Below are 19,660 nucleotides of genomic sequence, written 5' to 3'. Positions count from 1 at the left end.
CCCCGCTGCGCCCTGCGGCAGCTCACTCGGGGGGGCGGCAAGAAATGGGGAGGAAAAAGAAAAAAAAAAAGAAAGAAAGAAAAAGAAAGGAGCCGCCCGGGAGGTGCCGGCGGCGGCCGGGGAAGGCGCGGGGCAGCGCTGCGCGGGGCGCGCTTGGCCTCGGCGCGGCGGGGTTGCTTGCGGTGCGTCCGCTTCCCCTCTTGGGTTTTTTTTTGTTGTTGTTGTTGTTTTTTGTTTGTTTTTAGAAAGAGTAGTTGCCCTGACTCTCACTAGAAAGGCACGACACGGCGGGCTCGAACAGGGTCAAGCGCACCTGCGCGCGGCATTAACATTCCTCGCGCTGGCGGCTGCTCTGTTTTCCTTTAATTCCTACCTTCCTCAGGGCCCCCTGAATTAGGTGTTTTTAAGCAGCTGACCAGGGGAGGGGTTTAGGGGATTTATTAAAAATAAAGCGCTGCTGGCTTCTGGGTCCCTGGACGGAGCAAGGCTTGGAAGTTCCTGCTCCGACAGGAACGGAGGCCTTCGGAGGTCAGGGGACCACACGCGGTTGTGTTTGGAAAGGCGTTAACCCCTCGTCTTTAAATCAGCCATCTGCTCAATGGCTCTGAGCGGTGCCGTTCGGCTCAGAAATATCTTTAATGTGACTATTAATAAAATATTATTCCCTTGAAAAGATGCAAAGGCCACAGATATTTCATCTGTAGGAATAAACTTTTGTAATTAAGTATATAAGTCTCTCAGTAAAAGGAAGTGAACCTTTGTAACAGTTTTTCTAAAACTGCAAGGAGGTGTAGGAGGTGTTCTTATGCGCTTCCTAACACTAAATGCTATGGAAAGAGTAAAAAAAAAACCATACTAGCTAGTCTATAAATTAAACAAGAGTCTTTGGCAGAAACTTTAGGAAAAGTAATATCAATTAAGTTTTGAATTAGATCCTCTTTTATATTAAAGGAAAATAATTACTGTTTATTTTTTTTGGCAGACTAKTCTGTATAGCACAAAAAGCTTCCGCTCAGTGAGTGACCTAGATGAATGATAATACCACCACAAAATATTTATATGTTTTGCAGTAACTTAGAAACCACGCTGTGCTATTAGTGTGCTACRTATAATGAGAGAGAGGCTCCTGCCCCAAAGAGTTTCCAAGTTTAGACTCTGATCTTGCAAAAATATGTGCACATATTTGCATACTATGAATAATTACTGTGGCTTTGTCAGAGCTGTTCAAGTACAAAGTTTGTCCTGGAATGTTTGTTTAGCTTCTGTTTCCGTGTTTTGTGCCGCGTCCTCTGTGAAATGTTTGCTTCAATGGCTTTGTGGCGCTAAATGGACACATGTATTTGTGATTTATGTAAAGAATTGTGGAAGTTCTTATACCAACATGAGTGGGAGCGTGTTAAGCAGAAGAAGCAACAGGAGCTCTGTGCCACGCAGGCAGGAGGGCTACRGAGGAGGGAGCAGCATAGGAGAGGGGAGAAGGGCTTTAATACCGAGGAAAAGGAAGGAAATTGCAGGAAGCGGGGTTTTTAAAAAGCTAGGAGGGTAACATTTCCTACGAGATCAGCTCCGGGCCTGAAATCCATGAATGGAGCCCTTCTCTCTGTGTTTTGGAAATTTCAGATTCATCATACCGGCGCATCAGACTTCCCTGTGCTGTTGCACATGGGACATGCTGAGTGAACGACTTCTGGCCATCCCCATTTGCTGCAGAGCATAGAGCCAGCTAGCTCCGGGCTCCGGACTGGTGTGTTTTAGAGGAGAGAGGGACTGCAGGGCTGCAGCCTGGCTTTTCTTTTTACATCCAGCTGGAGCTGCTGTGAAAACATGAGTTTGCATGACCACAGTGAATCATTTTAGTGAGTAAAATCTCTTGCTAGGAAGAACTACATTGGGGAATCTTAGGGGAATATTTCTATTCAGTTGTAATCTTGTTTCATGTTGTGTGTTTTCTTCTCTTCCTTTTTTATTACTATGGCTATTTGCATAAAAACATTAGCTTTGTTTCTTAAGAGTTCATCTGCTCCTGCTGCTTTTGCGCTGCTTGAAGCCCCAATCTCCCCATAACAGCAGCCATTTGTGATATTGTAAAGGATTATTTGCTTCAAAAAGAGGGGAGCAAGCAGCAGGGAATCAATGAACTCTTATCGGCTTTGGTGCTGCTTAACAGGCCACGTGTACAGGGCAAAGAAAACCTCCTGTGCTGTCCATTGTACCGGATTCAGCAGGAAACTTTCTACTGCTGAAACACCGTGGTGGAGTGGTGGTAGCGTTGATTATTTACTATTTTATATTTTAAAGTAAAAGTAGAATAACAGAGGCCTGGTGGTAGAAGTGCTAATTGGGGAATTGGAGATTTAGACCCTGATGCAGAAAACCTGGGTGACTCTAGGTAGTTTTCACTCTGTTTCTTTTTTTTATCTCTGCCCCTGTGAAGCAGGAAAACCACATTTCCTTGTCTATGTTGTCTCTTTAGCTCGTAAGCTTGAGGAGTCGGAGATTCCCACGCTATGCTTATTGTAAGTTGGGTCTCTGGTCTCAGATGAGGACTCCAGTCGCAAATACAATGCAATACAATTCAAGAATTGTGCGATCGTAACTGGTTCTTCTTGTAAGCACATGAGCTCAACCAGCCAAGACGCTAAACAAACCCTAGGAGAGCCAAAGAACCAGATAAATTGCTCTCTCCGAGTGCATTGTCTTATTGTCCTGCTCCTGCTTATCTCTGGCTGCAGCCCTTTTGATTTTCTAGGTACGGTGCAGCTGTGTTGAGATACAGCCAGAAGGGCTCTGTTTGCTGTTTGGCCTGGGCAACTGTTTGATGGCCATCACAAGATCATTTGGGGAAAGTTAGACTCGCTGCCAGCTGGAAGGAGATGCATCAAAGCAACTCCCCACAGTCAGAGGGAGAACTTCRTACAAGAAAGAAGCCCAGCAAGGAGAGGAACTAGCACTATCGAGGTAGAGAAATGCTTGTGCTAGATTTCCCTTCTGTAAGGATGTTTCAAGTTATCCTTGAAATAAGGCCAGGCACTACTCTTTTGGAACAGGCATGGTGTTTAATTAAGCCTTACCCACTGCTGGAGTCTGCCCTGTGGCAGGTACAAATTTGAAGTCAGGACACTGCAGACAGGAAAACGTACCGTGCCTGTCCTCCAAGCGTGGGTATGACCACGAGGAAGGACGTCTGTACGTCACTGCAGAGGACGTGGCTGGTTCGCTGCAAACAGCTGCTTGGTGCTCAGTGGCAGTGAGAAAGGTGAAGAAGAGAGTGTCAGAAATCCAGTGCGTAAATCTGTGGTGAACACCTTGAACTGCTCCAACTCCATCTCTGTATCGTGCAGAAGAGGTACAGAGAGGGGTGACAAGSATGCTTGTCAGGGGGGAGATTAAATAGGACTCTGAGATGCGACTGAGGGGGATATGATCAGGGCTGTGAAATGATGAGTGGTTCTGAGAAGGTGAAGAGGAAGTAAATACTCTGTATTTCTCATGTCACAGGAGCCTGACAGCATGCAATGAAATTACTGGGCACCAGATTTAAAACCAGTGAAAGGAAATACTTTTTCCAGACAGCATATAATGAAGCTCTGGAGCTGTGCTGCAGGATGCTGGGGGTGCCAGGAGTATGAACAGATGCAGAAAAGCACATCTAGAACCGCTAAACGTAGGGCTGATGATACAGTCCCTGCCTCAGGCAGCCTCTGAGAGGGTGCTAAAGGGGTATTGCTGATTACTCTGTTCCTATACCATGCGGTTGTGTGTCTGCTCCTAGCCACTGTTGGCTAGCTCGGCCCCTGTGCAGATAACAGCCTTGCGCCTTGCAGACTAAGAAAGCAACAGCAATGCCTTCTGTCCTTTCTTCTTTCACGGTAGGTGCAATAAAACCATGAATTCTCTACAACGGAGAATCCAGCACCGCAGGAATTTGACGGAGGAAAATAGCTGACCTTCTGCTCTGACCAGCCTCGACCTGTTGTTAACGCTGTGGTTGTGCATTGGACTGGCAGAGGCAGTGCGAAGGACACGATGTTCAGCCCGAACAGTACGAGGAGTGAGGGATATGTGCAAGATCTATTCCATGAAGAAGCACAGCAGGTACGTTGGGGAGCTGGTTCCTCCCACAGCCCACGTTTCCACCCCTGGTTGTCTCTGGAGTCCCTCCTGTTCACCTCTGTGGCAGGTGAGCAGGACTGAGGTAGCAAAACCATTAGCCGACCATCCCTGTTGCAGTAATTGTGGGCACCACTTCTGCAGCCTGCCTAGGAAACAAGAGAGGTAAAACCGAGGGCTTTGCTTTCCTCTAGGTGCCTCAAACACAGACGAAGCCTTGGTGGAAGATCCAGTTGTTTGTGTGGGAGCCAGTGCTTTTTGGGACGTGGGATGGTGTCTTCACGTCCTGCATGATCAACATTTTTGGAGTGGTTCTTTTTCTGAGGACTGGATGGCTTGTGGTGAGTGAGTGCTGATTCGGTCGAACATGTGAATTAGGCGGTAGGTTATTTCCTCTTCGCCTCCTTATCTCTCCTCTCCATCCCCACCTAAGCGTTTTCAACTCTGCACTTTTCATTCTAGGAGGTGACTTGGTTAAATCCTCTTGTATTTCTTCTTAGTATTTCAGAATGCTGACACTGCGTTGCACTAAAATGGAAGGCTAAAGTGGTCTTGTAACTGCTTTCCTAATTTAGCCCGCAAAAAGACACAAAAAAAAAAAAAAAGGCCCCAAACCAAAACCAACCAACCTAGCAAATAAATAGGGACACCCTTGGGTTGTACTGTTCAAAATACTGCTTTTCAGGTAAAATGTTTTGCTATAGTTACATCTACTCTACTGTCTTCCAAACACCACTGAAGTTGACCTGTTTCAAATGTGTCAGTTTGAACTGGAGTCCCTGCTGTCTTGAATGGAGAGCCCTCAGTCATGAAATTGCCCTTGCTACCAAAAGGACTTCCACCTGTGGGTCCAGGATAGTATCTCGCCGAGGGTCAGAGCCTGGAAAAGTGTCTCTGCTATATTGCAGTACAACATAGGACTCTTCCTGATGCAATACCTTGTACGGTCCCTTRAAAATTCCCCTTAGGAAAAGGACAGCTTCTTCAGGGAATGGTGGAATTTGAGCTTCAGGCAGAGTTCATGTCACAAGTGCAAGTTTGTGTCGCAAGCACAGGAGACATCTTCCTGGTCCTTTGGGAAGAAATTTGCACTGTATATTGGAAATCARTTCACTGAAGGCAAGGAAATTAGAGGGAATATTTGGACCCACACTGAAGAAAGCTCCTCAGAGAAGAGCGAATCCATGGCACACCAGAGATGAAATGGGGCTGCTCCCGAGTTTGCAGCAGGATGCAAACTGGAGCACTGGAGCACTGCGTCCAGCCCAATTCCCCAGGGAATACAGATCAGCGTGCTGAGTGCCACCTTGCCTTGTACTGCGCTCGCTTTGCCTTTGCTAGTGGAAACTTGGCTTGTGACTTCTGAGGGGAGCTGCCGTCTGTTTTGGTGAAGGAGCCAGAGTGATTTTCCTAGCTGCCTTTTCCTCTTGGTCCTTTTTCTTCCATGTCTCCTTTGAAAGTTACTGCTGGAGCGAACACAAATAAAAATTAAGTAAGTAAATAAAAGAAAAAATGAAACAGCTGGAAGCTAGCGTAAAAGGGAAGGGAGGAGATGTCGAGGTTGGCAGAGAGTTCACGTGGCAGAGGACTGTCCTGTGTTGATCCAGTTGCAGAGCTGGGCTTTTGCTGTTGATTTCCAGGGCAGGGCTTGGTTAAGCTTGCAGTCCCAGGGGACACTGATCTTACAGGAATATTAAGCAACTATTTTAATGCTACGCTAACCACTCGCACTCGATTGTAACACCTTCCAGCACACATGCATAAATAAGCATCAGTATTTAATCTGGGCTTTTTCCTCCCACTTTCTCTGCGCGCTATTGTTGTTGTGAGCTCAGCCTTCCTCCCTCCGGTGATCTGCAAAAATGAGTTCGAGTTCTTCTGGTTTTGCCGTTAACCCTTTCTTCTGTGGAAACCATTGGATTGCCTGTTAACTGGTTATGGCAGTAGCCCAGTACTTCKGACAGTGTATGGAAAAGCCCAAGGCTACGTGAGCATGTGAAAGCTTTTCTTTCTTTTCTTTTTTTTCTTTTTTTTCCCCCTTTCTCACTGAAGCGTGTCATGTTTATTAACTCTTTTAACCTAAGGGTAAGCAACTGAAGAAAAAGAGCGATTGTCCCRTTGAAAAGGAGTGTCAGGTTCTAGTGGCCTGGGTGGTGTTGACCCAGCCAGCAGCTGTGTTCATAACAAACCTTGGCTCTGTTCCCTGCTGACCAGATAAAGCCCCCRTCGGAGACAGCGGGATACTGAACCAAAATAGGATTTTATGATGATAGCAACATCCTGGATATGTTTCTGTTGTTTCACAAAAAGGAGAAAAAAATATATATCTGGGACTTCAACCAGCCCCAAAGCTGGAGAAGCAGCCTTTTACTGCTGATAAAAACCAAACCTGTATCAAGGCTAGCCTGACCTCAGAAGTGAGCACTACTGGAGCGGGAGGAGAAGGAGCAAGGTTAGGAGCAAGCGATGTGGACGTGGCCTGTAACATGAGTAAAGGCAGAGGAAGGGAAGCCAGGCGTTAATGGTGCACTGGGCACTGGAGGAGATTTCTGATAATATCGTTGGAATCGCTCTGCACTGGACTCTCCTGTCAGCAGGAGAAGATGGGCTGGAGCACGAAGAAAGTAAAAATAAATTGCAGCCACGTGAGAGAGGATGGGAAGGTGSTGGAAACAGGAGAAGTGCTTGATTGCTTCTGGAGGTACTAATCAGCCTCCTCTTTGATTTTTGGAAGGAACAATTCCACTGAAGTTAGAAAACCTGACTAAATGGCAAACTGAACCCCAAAAGATGTAGGTGATGCTGGCCCTCACAGGTGCAAACAGGGACCTGCACCCGGTTTTGCTCAGAGCCCTCTGCCCTTCACCTTGCGGTGAGCGTCCTTGGGTACCGCACACCCTCCTCTGGCGCTTCCTCTGCTCCACATCAGGAAGTTTTTCCAGCAGGGCTAAATCCTCTGAAGAAAACTACGTAAGAGTAAATTGAGAACCAGAGCCACCTGCTACTTTGCATATTGTGTGCAGATAACGCCCAGCGTGCAATGGTTTATGAGYGTGTTATTTATCTTCCACGCAGTGYTTCCTTTTGGGTTTTGTTCTTTGTTATCGCATTGTTTTGGAGGGTTAGATCTTTTAAAGGTAAATGTTCTGAAAAATTGAAATGCTGGTTTAATGCTATTAAAAAAAAATCAGCTGTCACAAMCCCCAAATGTTCAATTTTGGAACTACTTTTTATTTTGAAAATTTTTTTGTGTTTCATTCTAACTCTAACAGGCAAATAGGGGGTGATCCCCTCCCTGTAGCAGCTGAATCATTCAGTTTGATGTATTTTTTCTTTTTTAAACCAGAGGACAAAAATAGCGGTTCATGCAGGAACCCAGTGACAAAGAACCCTATCGTGTAAAGACCTGTCCAGCCACAGAACAAGGCAGGTCTTCCTCAGACAGGTTAATCGGAAATGTAAATTTGACAATCAGTTATGTTAATTATACAAAGTAGGGGGTGTGTTTGCRTGTGTGTGCACGCACATGTGTGGGKTTTTTTTTCCTTTTCCTCTGTAATGACTCCAGATTCATTGATCACTAKTAACTAAAGTAGTTTTTTTCTTTTGTCCTGAGTAATCTTCCTTGCGTGAGTTGATCTTTTTTTGTTTTTTCCATTACAGGGAAACACCGGAATTTTAATGGGCATGTTTCTGGTGTCCTTTGTCGTCTTGGTTGCCCTGGTAACAGTCTTATCTGGAATTGGGGTCTGTGAGAGGTGCAGCATCGGAAGYGGAGGAGTCTACTCCATGATTTCTACTGTCCTGGGAGGTCAAGTAGGGGGGACCATTGGCCTCCTTTATATTTTTGGCCAGGTAAAAAAGAAAAAGAAGAAAASTCATTTAAATGTTAAGAAACAGTGCAGTGCGCATGTTAGCCTTGTGCTCTCCTGCTCCAGGAAATAATGCTCCAGCGTGATGGATAGCGTGGGAGAGCACCAGGGCGCCGACAGCTTGGTGCCTCCCCGGAGGAGCAGGCCTGCGCGTGGCAATRTGCCACATTGCAGGGGCCAAAAGGGTGGCGGAACTGGGTGCCTGAACAAGCCAACTGTGCAGGCAGTGCTTTCTGATCCCAAATTACCCCTGCCGGCAAGAGAAATGACRCGGAAGAGGGGAAGGCCGGTGTGACAACCATAAGCAGATACRCAGAGCAGCTGCGGGCTAATGCATCGGTGCTGCCACGCTCGCCCTGCCCTTAGAGAGGTGGGGAAGTGCTTGGGCCAGACGCTCCTCCGCTGCTTCTCCTTAGGAGCTAAAGTGGGCAGAAGTGGAGCTGGTACGGAAGAGGAGAGCTGGGTGGAGATAAGGGCCGCGGCTAATTGACTCCTCGCGATCGGAGTGCAGCTCTGTGTTTTCTGAAAGGCCCCGAGCAGCTGTGGTGGGGAAGCGCTGAAATGCGCRTGTAGTAAACACGAAGAATGGAAAGTAATCTCTTAAATCTGCAGTGGCTTAAGCCCCCTCCCCCCATAAAGATATTATGAACAGTATAAAATGCAGTGAGCGGGGAAGAATTTTTATTGAGGTTTGTTTTTAGATGGCTGGCTTGCAGCAATCTCTGAAAATCCTTAAGAACACACAAACCAAAAATAATCCCCTCTTCTCCTTTCTCTCCAGATTAAAAGCAAGTGTCTATAAAATACAAATTGAATGCAGTTACAAGCCAAGATATGGAGAAGGGCCACACATGAGAATCCTTCCTGTAATATTTTCCACTCTAGCTCTCCGGTCGGACCCTGTCTGGGAAAGCAATCAGGTTGCAGCCTGTCCTGAGGGTCATAAAAGCTGGGCTCCGGCAGCCCAAGCACTTACCTAGGAATTCAGTGTAGTTTGGGGGGCTGTGGGGTAGGAAATTGMCAGCTCGCTTAGAAATGCTTTGCTTGCTCCCAAAAACTGATGCATTTCCCTTCTCTGGCTGTGCTCAGAAGACTTTTTCTGCCCCATGTGCTTTGTACCAGCTATAAGCTGCTCTCTGGCTACAAGCTGGATACAGAGCACTTAGCCAGTAGCCAGATGAGTCCAGCCAGAAATGGGTGAAACCCTGCTCTGACTGCGGAAAGAAGGGAATAAATAGCCCTGTAGTTGCTGAAGCCTTGTGTGATGAGAGATTGCTCACTGCCTGGATGCTAACGGAAGGACAGGCTGGCACTCACGTGGCCAAGCCATGCTGAAAAACCCCGTTAGTTTCTCTGTGCAGGTATTTCTGGCTGGTTTTGCTTCCCCCATGTGATGCTGCAGAGGAGAGGCCTGATCAGATTGCCCTAAACAGATCCACCACATGTAGAAATACTGAACCCCACCAGGGCCAACAACATGCGTTTGGTCACCACGGCTCTAAGCGGAAGCCTGGAGTTTGGCGCTCTTCTCTGCAGTCTCCTTTTCAGCGTGGTTCACAGTAAGAACTATCTGTGCAAGGAAAGATTTTCCAGGCTCCAGCCCTAAAATCACTTTGTTCTAAAAGCACAGATAGAGGCAGCGCTTATCTGGGTGGTGAAAATCAATTATGTTCTTCACCCAGCAAAGTCTGTGGCTTACACAGGCTCTTAAGAGGCCAATTTCTACAAATATTCAGCCCAGAAATTCGGTTCTAATTTCAAGAAAAGTAGTTCAAAATATTAAGAAGAAGCCCTTTCCRCAGTGCCTCTGTGAGGTGATCGCCGTTGCTGCGTGAAGCGTGGCAGCGCCTTTGTAGGCGCCCGGCTCCTTCGTTCTGGCTAAGCACGTGGTTTATCAAAGGAAAGCCTTCAAGGACATCTGTGGTGCTGAGACTATCAGAGACTCTCTCCCTCTCTCTGCTCCCTTCAGAGTGTCCTTCTAACAAGGAGAAGTGACACGTTTCAGACCTTGTCGTGAAAGTAAAGCAATCTTATTTAACTCCTTCAAAAGATGGTGTTAGTCAGGTACAAAGAGTTGGGAGTTACATGATGCTGCTTTCTCTCTGCAGGGCTTTTTTCATGTGAGATGCAAAACCTGTGTTTTGTTTTAGTCTGTTTATTAGAGTAAGATTCTGTTCTTTTTTTTTTTCCCTTAAAGTCGCAAGTGCAGTTTTGGTGAGTGTCCCACAGCGGTGCTGTGCTGGCTCTGGGGCTCACCCACAGCTAGCTTAAGAAAGGGTCTCTTTTCAGAGCAAAGCACGTGCTGTTGCAGCCTGCGTTCAGCCAGCGATGGTGTAGGCTATGCTAAAGACAAGTGAACAAGAGTAAGTCCCCTTCTCACTTAGGGACCCCCGGTCTATGGATGGGGATAGCTGGGTTCTCAAACGATTTCCGGTTGTGCTGCAGCGGAAAACAGCAGTCCACGACTACGAGTGTAAAACTGGCTGTGACCGACCTGGTTCCGGCTTTGCGGTGCGGCTTGTATCTGCCGCGGCATCTCGCTGAGAAATGGCTGCGGGTATTGCGTAAGCGAGAAGACCAGCCGGGCTGGTTCGGAGGTGCTGGAAGTGGCTCCGACCGCTGAAGGCGCTTGCTTGCCCGAGGGAGACGGCTCGTCTAGCCGCTAGAGGGGGAGTGGGAACTGCAGCGCGCAGCCCTGCGGCTGCATGTTTGCAGCCTGGCGCGGAGGCTCGTCCCCAGGCTCCGGCGTCGCTYGTGGATCGTTTCTGCCACCGGCCCCGCGCCTTGCCTGCCCTCACTGGGGTCTGGTGCCTGCCGGTGCAGCTGCTTACCCCAGCTTTGTTTACTGGAGCGAGCTGCGCGCTGAAAACTGTTGTTGCTGAAACACGGGAACCTCTGGGGAGAAATATCCTGGCGTTCAGGRTTGCTTCCCTGCAGCGCGATTCGAAGCCTGAAGCGGCGCAAGCTTTTCCATGCTTTAGAAGTCCTTTCCTGCAGGCTTGCAGCCATCCGGAGAAGAACGCGTGTCGCGCTCCGCATCAAGGAAAACAAACAGCTCTCCCAGGAGCTCCGGGGGCGCGGGTTGCACAATGCGCGCTCCTCCAAAGGGCAGGCTCTCTTCCAGCAACAAGATGGGGAGCCAGCGAAACATCCACCTTCGCATCCAAACCAAATACCGAGTTAAAAATAAACCCTGGGAGGCGATAAAGGGGGAAGCGTACTATCATTCTTCAGACAGGTGTTTAACTAGGACCCCGTCTTTCAGAGAAATAAAAGAAAGGGAAAGCTTACAGAAGGTGACTCATCTTTTTCTTCCTTGGATAAGCCCATGTGGTTTGTCTTGGAACACTAATTGCTGGTAAATTTTAAAGCCAGTGAAAAGCGGCTGGATTGCTGGTCCTAGAGCCCAGCCTTCTCCGTTTACCCAGGCAATACATACGCTGGCTTCCCCACATCGCCCAAACAATGTACTTTATTACAGTAGTAAGGTTTAGTCCCTGTGGGCCAGGATAAACGTAAAGATTTTGTTGTAATAGCCGTTCCCATCCGTTCACGGGTTCGCTCACAGCCCTGTGTCCTTCAGTGCGTTGCAGGTGCCATGTACATCACCGGCTTCGCTGAGTCCATCGCCGACGTCGTGGGGCTCAGCAATATCTGGGCAGTGAGAGGAATTTCCCTGGCTGTCCTGCTGGGCCTGCTTGGCATCAACCTGGCAGGCGTGAAGTGGATCATCCGGCTCCAGCTCCTGCTGCTCTTCCTGCTGGCTGTTTCTACGCTGGACTTTGTCGTTGGATCCTTCACGCACCTCGATCCAGGTAAAACTCAATGCGTCTTTCATGTTGGCACATGCAGCGCAGCTGGCTTCAACAGGTATTAATCCCCTGGGGTTTCCTCCCTGGGTGTCTCTTTGTGAAATTACACACCCAGACAGGGGTAGAGTTCAAAACTTCCAGATGTGGCTTCTGTACTTAAGTACCGAGTCTGTAAAGACATCCCCTAATTTTGCAAAGAGCATTTCCAGAGCATGACTGAAGATACCCTGTCAATGTTGGTGTTTAACCTCATCATCTAGCTCTAAATGTGTGTATTTATTATACTTGTAGTGCATTTGAAGGTCTTCTAACAATAGAGAGCTGCCTGTGTTTGTGGTTGCTATTTGTAGCTTTCTGCTGTTAACTCTGTTAAGAGTTGTGCCCATGAAAATGGAGGATTACAACTCTGCATTAAGGAGATTTTCTTACCAGAGGCCCACAACATCACTTAAACCCTGCCTGTGCGGTGAACTGTGCAACTCGGGTTGGCTCCAGGCTTCTCAGCCGAGGAAGCAAAATTGAGTTTTGCTCCCCGAGGAGAAGAGGCATGTTGGGGAGTCAAAGAAGGAGCCTGGTGGGGCATTGCTAGGATTTCAGAGAGCAAGGTCTCTGAAATACAGGTCTCCCCAATAACCTTCCCCAGCAAGTGTGATCTCTGTGGAGCCCAGTCTGATTTCAGCCTTCAGATGTGGCTCCAAGCTGGGGCAGGCAGGCAGTCAGGCCAGAGCTGGCCACGGTCTTCTGGGCTCAGCAGAGGGAGGCCCAGGGCTCCCACCTGAAGCCCCACGTTCACCTGGAGACCCCTTCCCCTCCCTCTGCCCCTCACCATATCCTCATCCGGAGAGGGTTTGGCAGGGAAACATATTGCAAGATGCAGTGGAGGGAGTTCCTGAACGCCGCAGCGACTCTTGCAGTAGTAACAAAGTGCAATTAGCTAAGTAAACAGAAGGTGTCACCTTTTTCTTGGTTTCCCCTGTGCCCAGAAACACCTTAGGGGATTGCAAGAAACTGATAAAGTGACTCCAAAGGAAAGACCTTCAGTTCTGATTTGTGCATTACAGTTAAAATTCAGCTGCTGAATCAGGGGATGGGAGGTGAGTCACGTTATAAGTATTTGTAGCACAGATGGTATGGCTGTATTTTCACACTGCCGTATTTTGTGCTGGCATATTAGTGATATCGGGGGTAGAAGACGCACCGGCAGCTCCTCACCTCTCAGAGAGAGCCTTTCACATGTTGTGTGGAAAGGCTGCTCAGGAAAAAGGCGTTTGTGTTTTATATTTAGCATATAAGAAATGCCCCAAATGAAACCCGAAATTCTTAGCAGACACTCGCAAACAAGAACAAAACGAGGACGGTTGTGCTCAGTGTGAAAACTGTTGTTGGCATGTTTTGCAAAGACAGCAACCGACCTGCTCCAAACAGCTGCATTTCATAGGAAGTTGTTTTCCAAAGGAAACGGTGGGGGGTTGCATTTCAGCGTTGCTCAGAGGAGATCTTCAGTGTAGACCTAGAGACCTTTGTGCTGGTAGAGAGAAAATGAATGCTCAGGATGAGAGATGATGGGAGGAAAGTGAACATGGGAGCAGGAGGGGAGAATCAGAGGAATACAAGAGTCAGCAGGAAACATGCCCAAGCTGAGGTCAAAATATTCTTTGATTTCCTCTACTGCTGAGCACCGCGTCATTTTCTTCTGACAGAAAATAGAGAAAGGAAAGGAAATGAGATGGTTGAACATCAGAGATCCGGCCGTTTAGCCGTGGCTCGTTAAAGAGAAGAGGGTTTCCTGGGCATGGCAAAACGCCAGGCCGGCTGCGGCAGGATCCAAGCCCCTCACGCCTAGAGCGACGCTGGCTGTACGCTTGGATCTGTGGCTGTAAGGCATGTTGTAAAGAGCCATGGTTTCTCTGCTTTGGCAAGCAGCTTCTGTGCGAGAGAAATTAATTCGGTGCAGGCTGAAGGCTTGATGCCTCACGAAGTCGTGCATTTCCCCAGAAGGCCTCTGCGTGGTGTGTCAGCACCGACGGTGAGCGCTGGGCTTTGAGAAGCGTGCCCTGCCTGCGTTTCGCATGCTTTCTGTACGGTGCTTGCCTACAGGGCAATTGCGCTCGTGAGCAGAAAGTCTTTTCTGCGGGGCAGCACCAGGCGCACTGCAGATGGGACATGCTCCCGGTTCAGTCACTCAGTCTTTTATCGGCTGATGAGAATAGCAGGATGCCGTGCGTCTGGATCCAGCATTAGAAGCAATTGAAACCATGCTGCTTTGGGGCTGAGAGCCACTGGCATTCAACAGAAAAATTAATCATCTTTGGCCTTGGGCAAAATACCGCACCATCAAGGAGATCTTTCAGGCTTGGGCAGTGTCCTTTCCCTCCCAGAGCATGTGCAACCAGCCTTCTGCCGTCCTCACATGTCTGCAGTTGTTTCGGGTGGGGTTATCTGGCTACACCGGTGACTCTGGTACACAGGGTAGCAAGCAGAGGGAGACGCTAGAGGGCTAATTTTTGAGGGTGGACCATGACTGTGAGTTGGAAAGACCTCAGTTAACATCTTGCCTTGACTGCTTGCTTGTTTTATGACAGGTTTATGGAGTTTTAACCTCAGGTCTCAGTTTCCTAACCTGTAAAATGGGCCTAGTGCAATCCTCCTTCCTTTTTTTATGGCTACTGTGGCAGTGTTTTCCTTCATTTATAGTTTCCAAGTGCTGTGCAAATACCAAAGAACTGCATATCTGCCAAGGAGCATTTATTTGGATTTAAATAATCTACAAGAATGCCTGTCCATCTTGAAGGTCTTAAACTAATGTCTTTGTGTGGTTATATTGGGTGGAGTCCCCTTGCTCTTCTCCCCCATTCCCTAAACTCACACCCAGACACACACAAAGTCGGGTAGTGTCCAAGCACTCACTCCCTTCCTGTGGTTTGCCTTTATTTTTAGCTTGAGGTCGGACTGTATTTACACAAAAGGGGGCTTCTCAGCAGGACTTCCTGGTTCGTTTTTCCTTTCTCTCCCTCTCGCTGCTGCTTACTCCTCCTCCAAGAGTCCACCAGGCTTCCACAGTCCTGAGCTGGAGTTGAGGGAAGCTCACCTGATCCGTTTGCCAAGATGAATCAGGGAAATAGCTCTGCCTCGCACCTGGCAAGAGCGATGGGAACTGCAGCCCGAGCGCTTCTCACCCGGCCGGAGCAAGAACGGGATGTTTGCAGAGCAGGAACGCTTGGGGTTCGGGGTTGCTCAACCAGGTGCTGCCAAGACAGCGGGGTTCGGTGTCAGGGAGGAACGGGGAAACTTAAGAAGTGGTAGTGAGCTAAAGAAAGACCCTGTTCTGCGCGCTGGCGTAGCCTCAGCCTAGGACCCTCGTCTCTAAGCTGACGGCCAGGGCTCTCACTGCTTCCGCTCTTGGCAATGGCGTTGGCTGCAGTTGCGTTTGGCGGCTCTGGCCCCGCGCGCAGGCGAGCGCGGCGCGGAGGCGGCTGCGCGAATCCCGCAGCCCTGCGCAGCTTCCCGTGCGCGTAGCGCCGGCGGCGCAGAGCAGGCCTGCGGGCTCCCGCGGAGCTCTGGGGTGCAGCAGGGATGTGTTTTAGGTGCTGCTGGGGTCTGGCTGCCTGCCAGGTGGGCACTGGCTATGCCGCAGTTTTGGAATTCATCCTAAATCCTCTCTTGGATCTGGCTAGCGCTTCCACTGGTAATGGGTCGCGCGTCCCAGGCTGAGATCTCCTAAATGAGTTGGTTTCCCAGCGCGATCGAAAACCCAGGCTCCTCTTAGGCATCTCCGGCCAGTCACCTTAAAATTCAGTCTCACCTGCAGCAGTGGAGACTCCCCTGTTCCTGCTCCAGTAAAGCAGGCGCCACTATCACGAAGAAGGGAAAACATCCGTATTATCCTTCTCTCTAGACACTGCTTGTTGTTTTTACCAAATACGCCATCTGTGACTGGAAATCAGATGGTGCTCCACTTCTTGACACGTAACGAAGACCTAGTGCTTGCCGTGCTACTGAGTAATAGTTTTCGGGCAAAATAATAACGCGGTTTTCTTTTGGCTTGCGTGCCTTTGCACTGTGATTCTGTAGGTCCGTATTTTAGTGTCAGCCTTATTTATTTTGGGGGAGCAGTGAACATCCAAGGGAGAATACTATATGTGATCAGCTCCTCAGAACAGTATGTGAAGCTTTTTGGCCTCTTCGCGTACAGAGCATTAGAGTCATGGAAAAAGAAGATAAGGCCGCTGTTAATGCCCGCACTTTTATTTTCCTAGCATATCTCTACTAATTTTTGTGTAGGGTGACTCCCAAATACTCCCTTCAATTAGGCGCCTGCTTTCCTGTTTTGGCAGTTGCTTCCAGGTACCCTGTTAAAACAGCGCGACTGTGGGAGTAGGCGTGGGGTGGGGTTATCTGGGGGGAGAGCTGGTGGCAACGTGGCCGTGCTTCGTTTTGGTTGTGAGATGAAAGGAATCGCAACATAAGCAAAAGCGGCCCAACAGCGGCCTCTTAAACGCCTGAAATGTTCTTGGAAAAAAATAACGATGTGGTCGCAGCAGGGGATGAAACGGTGGGAGGGTGCAGGTCTGACGGAGCGAGCTGGACCTCCGCGGGTTCGGATCCCACAGCCGGCGTCGCCCCGCGCCGCGGGCAGGTTGCGTAGCCTTGCTGGTGGGTCCGATCCCCTTGCCTTGCGAGCTCGCAGCCTCTTCTCCCGGCTGGAAAACCAGGATAATTCATTTTGCAGAGATGTGAGGAGGCTTTAAAGCGCACTGAGGCCTTTAGCGTAATCACGGCGTGAATCCCGTCCGTTACAGCCATTAAGGGCATTGCTATTCGAGTACTTCTGTTTGGAATTACTCTTCCTATAACCACATCCTTGATGTCATTYGCTTTGGTGTTAGCTTTCCGAAGCTGTTCTCGCAAAGCCTAGAAAACCCGTTTATCCTCGCTTGTTCATCTTAGGGAGAATTGTTTGAAGGATTTCTCTCCCTTGGGCTTCCCYGGCTGGGGTAGCTCACGCCCGTTTGCTGGTACCGCTGCTGACGAACCGCGCGAGGGGAGGGGAGCTTCGCGCGGGGCTGCTTCAGCGGAGAGGCAACCAACCACTGTTAAAATGATTTATGTGTGTAACCGCTCCAGTGTTGTAAAGAACCTTAACATGGGGTCTCGAGGGCTTTGATGGATCAAATTTGTTAAATAAATTTGCACACGTATATATTTAATATAAAAATGACTGCAGCATAACCGGAGGTTTTTACTTGGCCTGGGTTCTTTAATTTTATTTTTGGGCAGGAGGGGTGTGCCCCAGTTTTATAAGAGAGGGTACAGGAAGGATGTGTGTGTCAGAAGATGATCTGCAGCTAATCCCACCGGCTTTATCCAGCCTGATTGCCGACTTCCTGGCTTGAAGCACATCTGGAAATTGGCATCAAATTCCAAGCAGAAAGCACCGAGCGCGCGGCGGCAGAAAATCCCACTTTGCTACTGAACAAGGTAGACACCGTGGTGAATAAAAGCAGGAGGCTGCTAATGCGCTCTTTATTTATTAAAAAGCACGCGATTGGTTTCCCCAGGTTTTTCCAATTATAGCGCATTGAATGGAGGTGACATCAGTTTTGAGCGGAGGCCAGCCTATTCAACAGTCTGGCGAAGAAATTTATTAACTGGTTACCTGCCAATTGTCTGGGTTAGGGACTGCGGTACAGATGTGTTTTGAAAAGTGATAACATTGTTAGGGGCCGTGTTTGGATACGGACAGGAAAGCTACACCGGTCTCTCCAGTCTCTCTGAAGTAGGTATTTAAAGCAGTTTGTTTAAAAAAAAAAAAGGAAAAAGAAAAAAGGAAAGAAAGGAAAAAAAAAAGAGGTTGACTCATAACTTTTTTTGCATGGTTCATTTACGCTCTGACCCTCCTGTTCCTAGGTAGGTTTCCTCCTTCCTCGCCCCCGGTGGACACCCAGCGGCAGGACTTCGTTAAGCAGCGGCGGTGTGAAGTTGCCGTCTCGCCCGCCGGCTGCTGCACCGCATTTTATTGCTTATTGTTTTATTGCTTATTGTTTTATTGGTTGCTTTTAACGGGGCCAGGGCCAGTTTATGAGAGTGTCTCCATGCCCTCCTAGCCTGCTGGCACTGAGGGATTTCTGTGCCAAGCCTCAGCCCTTGCAGCGTCTTCCACAAAGTGGGCAAGGAAAAGGGGACCAGAGCAGGTCCCCTTGGGCCGTCGCTCTCCCCTGCACCTGCTGGGCCGTGCTGAGGATGCTCGAAGCACTGTGCCGTGCCGGGTGTCCTGGGTGAGGAGCAAGGTGCTGCTTCCCAGGCCGGAGGAGTTCACACTGAAGCCTTTCCCTACAGAAGAAAGTGAGTTTGGGTCTTGCTCTGCTACACAGCTAGTGATTTCATAAAATGGGTAGGACCTTAATATTTTGGYGGTTCCTCCCAAATTTGGCCCAAACTGGCCAAAGTTCAAAATCTGTTAAGAGGAATTGACTGTCAAGGTGTGATTGCGTGTCTCATTTCCTAGGGCAGTCTGGCTAGAAAGAGGGCTACAAAGGAGTTCAGGAGATCACTTGCTCCATCCCCACCCTGTTGTCCCTCCTGATGCGTGTGTCTAATCTGGTCTGAAAAATTTCCGGCAGCGGAGCCTCCGCTGCATCCCTGGGGAGCCTGTTCCAGGCACAGCCATCCCGAATGAAATCCTCCCTTCCTGCCACCGAAACCTGCTACTTCTGGTCCTATCTCTAGAGGACTTGGGGCACAGCTTATATCCGTCCTCTCCGCGTTAAACCTTTTCGCTTTTGAAGACTTATTATGCTTCCCCTCAGTCTTCTCCTCTTTAGCTTACGCTGTCGGAGTGGCCACGTGGAGTTCGGGAGGGAATTTGATGCTCGGAGAGCGCCTCTCCTCATTCCTGGTCGCCTTCTTGCGTTTCAGCCAGGGCAGCTGGTGGAAGGACGTCGTCCCTGGAGAGCCCTCCTGCCGGTGCGGGAGCGCATCTTTCCCGCCGGGTGCTGGGTATCGCTGCCGTCCTCTGTGCTGGCTCCTGCCGCGAGCACCTTCCAGGTGTTGCGGATTTAAACTTCTTCAGAATAAATTGCAGTAGAAGTTAGACTGTTGATTCACATCTTGATAGTAACACTGTGGTAAAACACAGCTGCCTTGGCCCGTTAGTGCAGGACAGGTAATATTGCTCCTGATTTCTAAAAGAAGCGGCTTTGTACTTGGTTGGTTTAACCTTTTATTTATTTATTTTCTTTTACTGTTTCCCTGCGAGGTGACTCTAAGCTTATTTTCTTCCTATGAATTGTAAAACAAATCCTAAAATGCCGTGGTGGCTTAGGTGATAGCTCACGCAATCTGTTCTGCCTACTGCAATCTGTTGCTAAATCCAGCTCAAAAGTGGAAGGCGCATCCGTGTTTGCACGCACCGGCGTGAGCCCGCGGGGACGGGGAGGAGGCTCGGATTCGGCACGGCCCCGGCGAGGCCTGCCTCTTGCTGTACCGTGTGGACAGCCCGTGTTGTCCCTCCTGCCTCAGTTTCCCCATCTGTAAAATGGGATAGTCGTGTGCTGCCTCCGTAAAATGTTTTGTGGCTCACCAGTGATATGGYTCTTATGAGGAAAACAAATCACTTTGTGGAAATACTAGTGATAGCTTATAACCAGGGCAGGTTTAAAGACAAAAGCAGTCAGTTTTGTCCCATGTTAGACACTGCTTTAACATGTGCCTTCCCCTCTTGTTCCCCTGATAAAACCTCCTGTATAGGCTCTCCATTTTAGTAGCAACTTTTTTAATGCTAGAAACCTAAAAAGACCAACTAGCTTGAGGGAAATATATATCATGCCATAATCTCTGCATCTCTCCCCATTGCTGTGTTTAAACTGG

At 48.9% G+C, this 19,660-nt stretch overlaps 1 protein-coding gene across 7 annotated transcripts in view; it reads left to right on the top strand.

Moving 5' to 3' along the window:
- Positions 1-19,660, top strand: part of SLC12A8 (solute carrier family 12 member 8) — a 71,114-nt gene that overhangs the window by 9,353 nt on the left and 42,101 nt on the right. For 5 of the 7 annotated variants that reach the window (XR_003256980.1, XM_026087414.1, XM_026087419.1 and 2 more), the window contains exons 2-6: positions 2,750-2,958; positions 3,874-4,095; positions 4,305-4,451; positions 7,774-7,965; positions 11,566-11,797. Coding sequence is in view for 6 of the 7 variants with exons in the window: in XM_026087414.1 (XP_025943199.1) it covers positions 4,027-4,095; positions 4,305-4,451; positions 7,774-7,965; positions 11,566-11,797 (640 nt within the window). In the remaining variant the exon portion in view is untranslated. Of the gene's footprint in view, positions 1-2,749; positions 2,959-3,169; positions 3,347-3,498; positions 3,721-3,873; positions 4,096-4,304; positions 4,452-7,773; positions 7,966-11,565; positions 11,798-19,660 lie in introns of those variants that run through there. The other 2 variants (XM_026087415.1, XM_026087416.1) reach the window with 2 other exon arrangements.

Source organism: Apteryx rowi, unplaced genomic scaffold (assembly GCF_003343035.1).
Source record: "Apteryx rowi isolate R43461 unplaced genomic scaffold, aptRow1 scaffold_715, whole genome shotgun sequence".
NCBI classification, from domain to species: Eukaryota; Metazoa; Chordata; class Aves; order Apterygiformes; family Apterygidae; genus Apteryx; species Apteryx rowi.
Note: the sequence above shows the minus strand (reverse complement) of the source record. Positions and strands in the feature narration are given on the sequence as shown.